The sequence below is a fragment of the Eimeria tenella genome, genomic scaffold (genome assembly GCF_000499545.2).
Source record: "Eimeria tenella Houghton genomic scaffold, Eth_scaff572, whole genome shotgun sequence".
Taxonomy (NCBI): domain Eukaryota; phylum Apicomplexa; class Conoidasida; order Eucoccidiorida; family Eimeriidae; genus Eimeria; species Eimeria tenella.
In genome coordinates, this window is record NW_013545701.1 from 1 (window position 1) to 6515 (window position 6515).

A 6515-nucleotide genomic window follows, 5' to 3' on the forward strand; every position below is an offset into this window, starting at 1 on the left:
CAGGCAGATCCGGCTGCCTGTACACCGCAAGCCCGCCGCCGGTTCTTCTTTCTTCTAATTCCTTTTCCTTTTATTTCGCTTCCCTTTTCTTCTCTTCCTTTTTCTTTAACCCAGTTCCCCGCTTCAGCCCGCCCAACGGCCCGCAAGCCCCCAAGCCGCCGCTGCGGCGCCGCCGCGCATGCGCCAGCAGCTAGCAGCAGCGGGGAGCTGCAGCAGCACCAAGCTGCTTCTCTTCACCTTCTGCTGCACATTTTAGAATCCTAAGCCCAGTTAAAGCCCATTTTTAAACGCATGCAGCGCCGCTGGGGCCTTTGCTGCTAAAGATAGACACAAATCGACTTTGCTGCCAAACCGCAGAAACGGCAGCAGCAGCACAGCTTCTGCAGCAACACACAGGGGGCTACCTGCAGCAGCGAGTGCTGCCTGCTGCTGCTGCGGGGACCCCAAGAGCAGCAGCAAACTAGTAGATAGAAGCAACTAAGCAGCAACAAAACGCCACATTCACAATGCGAACCACCTCCACATGCTGCTGCTGCTGCTCCTGCCGCCACTTTTGCTGCTGCTGTTCCTCGTGCTGCCGCTGGTGCTCCTGCTGCCGTTGCTGCTGCTGCTGCTGCCGCTGCTGAGACGCAGCTGAAGAGCTGCCCAAAGCCTTGCTGCAGGGGAACGATACGAGAGCAGCAGAAGGGGCCGCACACTATCTATTTTGGTCTCCTCCTCTTTTGTCTCTTTTGTCTTTAAAGTGTCTCCTTAAAGGCAGCAGCAGCAGGTGCTGGTGCTGCTGCCGCTGCTGCTGCTGCTGCTGCTGCTGCTGCTGCTGCAGCAGTTCGTAAGCAATTGCTGCTGCTGCAGTTCGTAAGCATCAGCCAAGCGCCAACAGAGACGCGCCCTTTGACGCCTGCAGCTGCTGCTGCTGCCCAACAGAGCGCCGCCGCTGCTGCTGCTGCTGCTGCTTAAGCCTTCGGCAGCGTCGCAAAGCTCACCATGCTGCTTGCGGCGCAGCGTGCTGCTGTTGCTGCTGCACGGCTGCTGCTGTTGCCTGTTCTGCTGCTGCAGACCTGCTGCTGCAACAAATGCTTTGCCTCGTTGTTACTGCTGCTGTAGTGCTGCCATATTTGCCGCTCCCGTAGGCTTTTAAGTGCTGCTGCTGTTGTAAGCAGCTGTTGCTGCTGCTGCTGCAGCCACGGGTGCTCGCACTGCAGCAGCTGCTGCAGCTGCCGCAGAAGCGATAGCAGCAGCGCGAAAGTGCTAGAACGGTCTTGTTTTCTTGGCCACTGGTCTACTTATCCTGCGCGGCTGTCAAGCAGCAGCAGCAGCAGCAGCAAGCAGCTGCAGCAGAAAGCAGCAGCAAGCAGCAGCAAGCAGCAGCAACAAAAAGCATCAACAAGGAGCTCCGGCTCTCAAATGTTGCGCTGCTGCTGCTGCAGTAAAGATAGCTGCCGTGGTAAACATAGCTGCTGCGGCTGCTGCGGCTGCTGCAGCTGCTGCTGCTGCGGCAGCAGCTGCAGAGAGTCTCAGGGCCCGCTGGGCTTCTTGTTGCTCCTTGTTGAGGCAGCAGCAGCAGCTAAACGCGCCTCCACAGAGGAGCTTTTGCTGCAAGACAGCTGCTGCAGCAGCTGCTGCAGCTGCTGCTGCAGCTGCAACAGCTGCTGCAGCTGCTTCCTCAGCTGGCCTCATGTGTCTATACAGCTGGGGCGAGCAGCAAAGAGCTCAGGAGACACCTGACGCCCCACAGCCTTTTGGGACAAATCTAAAGACAGAGGAGAAACAATATTTTTGAAAATAATAAAAACACTATCTAGGAGACACTGAAAGCTGCAGCAGCAGCAGCAGCTGCAGCAGCAACAAAGAGGGGCAGCCGCAGTCCCCGCAGCTGCAGCAGCAAAGAGTGATATCAGCAGCCCCGACAGCTGCAGCAGCAAAGAGCGCCAGCAGCTGCCTCAGCAACTGCAGCAGCGGCAGCAGCAAATGGCAGCAGCAAAAAGATACTGCTGCTGCCGATCGTTAACTCTCTAGCGAGGCCCTCTCTTCAAGCACTAACTTAGGGTTTAGGGTTTACAGTTTAAGCTTAAGGCGTGCAGCTGTCCGAACACTCCAGCAACTCGTCAAGTTCTTTTGCAGAAGAGTTCAATGCGAGGCAGCAGCAGCTTTTGCTGCTGCTGCTGCTGCTGTTTTTCGCGCTGCTGCTGCAGTTGCTGCTTCCTGCTCCTGCTGCGTGTGCTGCTAGTCATGATGTCTAGTAACCAGCAGCAGCAGCAGCAAAGCAGTAGCAACACGAGCATCACAAAAAGCTGTACCAGTGAAGGGAGCTGCAGCAGCAGCAAAAGCTGCAGCAGCAGCAATGGCTGCTGCGGCAACAAAAGCTGTGGCAGCAGCAGCAGCTGCTGCGGCAGCAAAAAGCTGCAGCAGCAGCAAATGCTGCAGCAGCAGCAAAAGCTGCAGCAGCAGCAAATGCTGCAGCAGCAGCATCAGGAAGGGTCTCGGCTTTGGGCGAGGGAATGGGAAGGCCGGCAGCAGCGACACCGCACGTTCCTGAAGAACAAACCCTAAACCCTAAACCCTAAACCCTAAACCCTAATTTGGAAACCCTTACGCCCGCAGCTGAATCGCCGCAGGCCCCCCAGCACCAAATTAAATTCGCCACTTCAGACATTTTGATCTTAAAACGCATTAAAAGCCCAAACCCTAAACCCTAAGCCCTAAACCCTAAACCCTAAACCTTAAACCCTTACAGCAGCTCCAAGTCCCCTTCTTCGCTGTCATTTGCAGCTTTTAAGAGACACTTCGAAATTCCATTTGCTGCTGCCCACCGGGGGGCCCCCGAGCGCAGCGATGAGACCATCAAAACCCTAAACCCTCACACGCACACCCTAAACCCTAAACCCTAAACCCTCGTGGGCGGACCGGCCCCCAAACCCTAAACCCTGGAGACCAAGACTGCGCGGCAAGAAGTCGCAGCGCGCACATCAAACCCTAAACCCTAAACCCTCAATCACGTGACCACCCGTAGGGTTTAGGGTTTAGGGTTTGGACTCTTTGATACTTACACAAAGTCCGATTGGTGCACAGCAGCAAATCGCAGCTGCTGAGAAGATAGGCAAAACTCCCAGGTGTCCTGCAGAAGCACAAAGGTGCTGCTGCTGCTGCTGCTTTCCTCACTATTCGTGCTGCTGCAGCAGGAGCTGCTGCAGCAGCTCCTGCTGCAGCTGGAGAGGCAGGTTCTAGGGCTGCAGTTTAGAAAGAGGGTTTTCGGGTAGGGTTTAGAGTTGGGGGGCGAACGAGGGTTCAGAAAAAGGTTTGAAATTAGGGTTTGTGGCTAGGGTTTACAGTCAGGGCATGCAAGGAGGGTTTGTGGCTAGGGTTTATAACTAGGGTTTGAGATGAGGGCTTGCGGCTAGGGTTTACAGCTAGGGTTTGCGATTAGGGTATGTGGCTAGGGTTTACAACTCGGGCTTGTCATTAGGGTTTTGCGCTTACAAGGAGAGAAGCCTTAACCTCTATAAAAAGCTGCTGCTCTTTGCTGCTGCTGCTCCTGCTGCCGCCGCTGCAGTTTTTAAGCTTCAGCAGCAAATCAAACGGAAGTCCCGATTCTTTTTCACCATTCAACCAGATGCAAGTGACTTCTGTGGCTGCCGCTGTTGCTGCTGCTGCTGCTACTGTCCCATCTTCTGCTGCTGCTCCATCTGCTGCTGCTGCTGCTGCTGCTGCAGCGGCGGATTCTCTGGAGACCGACCAGATGGTGTTTCCTTCCTGTTCTAGGCAGCAAACCGGCAGCAACAGCAGCAGCACTGCGAGCAGCACCTACAGCAGCAGCAACAAAGGAGCAGCAGCAGCAGCGCTGCGAGCAGCAGCAGCAGCAGTCTGCACTGCTAGACAAAAAATGAAAGCAGCATCAGCAGCATCTCCAACAGCAGAAACGCCAGCAGCATTACCCGCAGCAGCGGCAGCACTACCAGCAGCAGCAACAGCAGCGCTACCAGCAGCAGGCCCAACAGCAGCAGCAGCATTAGCAGCTGTGGAAGGATAAGCAGCAGCAGCACATGAGCAACAGCTGCAGCACTACCAGCAGCGGCAGCACCTGCAGCCGCATCAACAGCAGTAGGAGAAAAGTTGCAGCTGCAGGTCTAGCAGCAGCAGAAGCAACAAATAGCAGCAGCAGCAGTAACAGCACCAGCTGCGATAGCAGCCGCACCAGCAACAGCGCCAGTAGCGCTAGCGGCAGCAGCACCACTAACGGCAGAAGCAATAGCAGCAGCAGCAGCACTAGCAGCAGCAGCACTGGCAGCAGCAGCGCTGGCAGCAGCAGCACGAGCAGCAGCAGTACGAGCAGCAGTACTAGCCGCAGCAGCACGAGCAGCAGCAGTACGAGCAGCAGTACTAGCAGCAGCAGCACTGGCAGCGGCAGCACTAGCAGCAGCAGCAGCAGCAGCAGCAGGCTCACCTGCACAATGTCTCGCAGCTCAAATCCGAAGTGCTTGCAAACTTCCTGAGGGACAATCTTGGTGAAGGCTAGAAGCTCCCCCAACCTGAGAAAAAGAGAGGGTTTAGGGTTTAGGGTTTAGGGTTTGGCTTCGCAGCTGCTGGGGGCTTTCCAGACGAAGCTGCTCGGCAGTGACCACCGCAGCAGCAGCAGCAGCAGCAGCAACAAACTCCCCAAAAGAGACAGCAGCAACGGCAACAGGAGCAGGAACAACAGCAGAAGCAGCAACATGAACAGCAGCACGTGCAGCAGCAGCAGCAGCAAGAGCAGCAACCACAGCAGCAGCAGCAGCAGCAGGAAGTGCAGCTAACCTCCCTGCCTGCATGCGCCTGTCGACAAACTCCGGGAGGCTCTTCAGCCACGCTGGAAGCAAATGCAAATTCGAGCAAAGCCCTAGCGGGCTGCTGCTGCTGCTGCTGCTGCTGCTGCTGCTGCTGCTGGTCCCCCTGCTGTCTGGGGGCTTCGGTGCGCCCACTTCGGGAGGAGCATCCACCCAGCTTTCTGCTGCTGCTGTTCTTGCTGCTGCTGCTGCTGCTGCGGTTTTAGCAGCAGGTTCGTGGGCAGTTGGCGGGGCAAGAACGTCTCGTGCGCTGCTGCTTTGAAGCTCTCTGCTGTTGCTGCTGCTGCTGCTGCTGTTGCTGCTGCTTATGGGTTTGGCAACCAGGCGCTGTAGGACTTCAGCAGCAACTCGATGCCTCAGGCTCTCTGGCGAGAATGGCGCGGGCTGATCTTGCTGCTCCTGCTGCTGCTGTTGCTGCTGCTGTTGCTGCTGCTGTTGCTGCTGCCGCAGCATCGCTTGTGTCGCTGCCTTGGGCGCAGCAGCCAGCTCCGCCGCCCCGTAAGGCTCCCCCGCTGCTGCTCTTTCACTGCTGCTGCTGCTGCTGCTGCTGCTGGTTTGCTGCTGCAGTATGAAGACAGCTGGGAGAGGCGCTGCTGCTGCGGCGTCTGTACAGCCGTCCACTTCCATCATTTCAAGAGCAGCAAAATGGCGCTGCATTTCTGCTGCTTCAGTTTGGCTCAGGAGAATCTCTCCTGCTGCTGCGCTGCTGCTGGAGAACAAACTGCTGCTGCTGCTGCTGCTCGCTTCGCCGCTGCTGCTGCTGGACGGCTCCGGGGTTTCTTCCTGCTGCTGCTCCTCCAGCAGCTCCGCTGCTGCTGCAGAAAGACCCTGAAACCGCAGCAGCAGCAGCTGCTGCTGCAGACTGCTCCCTACCAGCACGCTAAGCCACTTTGCTGCGTAGAGGCCCATACAGCAGCAGCAGCAACTGCTGCTGCTGCTGCTGCTGTTGCTGCTGGCAGCATAGACCACGTGGTTGTGCAGCGACAGCGCCACCGGGACTGCGAGTTCTGTTGCAATCGCTTCTCTTGCTGCTGCTGCTGCTGAAGCAGCAGCAGCAGCCGTGGACTTGCCGTCTGCTGCTGCTGCTGCTGCTGCTGGTGCGCTGACAAGAAGACACAGCTCACGAGCAGCAAGTAAAGCAGCACCGCGCCACTTCCACCGCAGCAGGTGCCACCGACGCTGCTGCTGCTGCTGCTGCTGTTGCTTCTGCTGCTGCTGCTGCTGTTGCTGCTGCTGCTGCTGCCGTTGCTGCTGCTGCTGCTGCTCCTGCTGTTGCTGCTGTTGTTCTTGCTGCTGCTGCTGCTGCCACTCCCTGGCTTCATCTGCAGGCAGCAACAGCGCATGCACCTGCTGCGCCTCTTCTGGCTTCGGGGCTGCCGACAGCAGCACAGCAGCAACGGGTTGTACGTACACCCGACGCAGCAGCGCAGCAGCAGCAGCTGCTGCTGCTGCTTGCTGCTGCACTGACACAAAACAAGGAGAGCTGCAGCCACAGATGCACCCCGCGCTGCAGCTGCTGCTGCATGGCGACCCCGCGACCCAGCCCTGCTGCTTCTGCTGCGGCTGCAGCTCCTGCTGCTGTAGCTCCTGCTGCAGCAGCAGCTCTAGACTCTTTGCAACTCCACCTAGCAGCGAAGCCCTCAGCCTGGCATCCGCCGCCGCAGCAGCAGCAGCAGCAGCAGCACCAGATCCCCA

At 57.7% G+C, this 6515-nt stretch overlaps 1 protein-coding gene across 1 annotated transcript; it reads right to left on the reverse strand.

Moving 5' to 3' along the window:
- Window positions 1-2468: 2468 nt before the first annotated feature.
- On the reverse strand, window positions 2469-6142 carry ETH_00003845 (uncharacterized protein; the record flags this gene model as incomplete). Its single annotated transcript, XM_013380385.1, has 6 exons — window positions 2469-2532; window positions 2733-2849; window positions 3048-3115; window positions 3478-3801; window positions 4442-4526; window positions 4792-6142. Coding segments are annotated over 6 exons (2009 nt in total), but the record flags the coding sequence as incomplete, so codon positions are not given.
- Window positions 6143-6515: the final 373 nt, after the last annotated feature.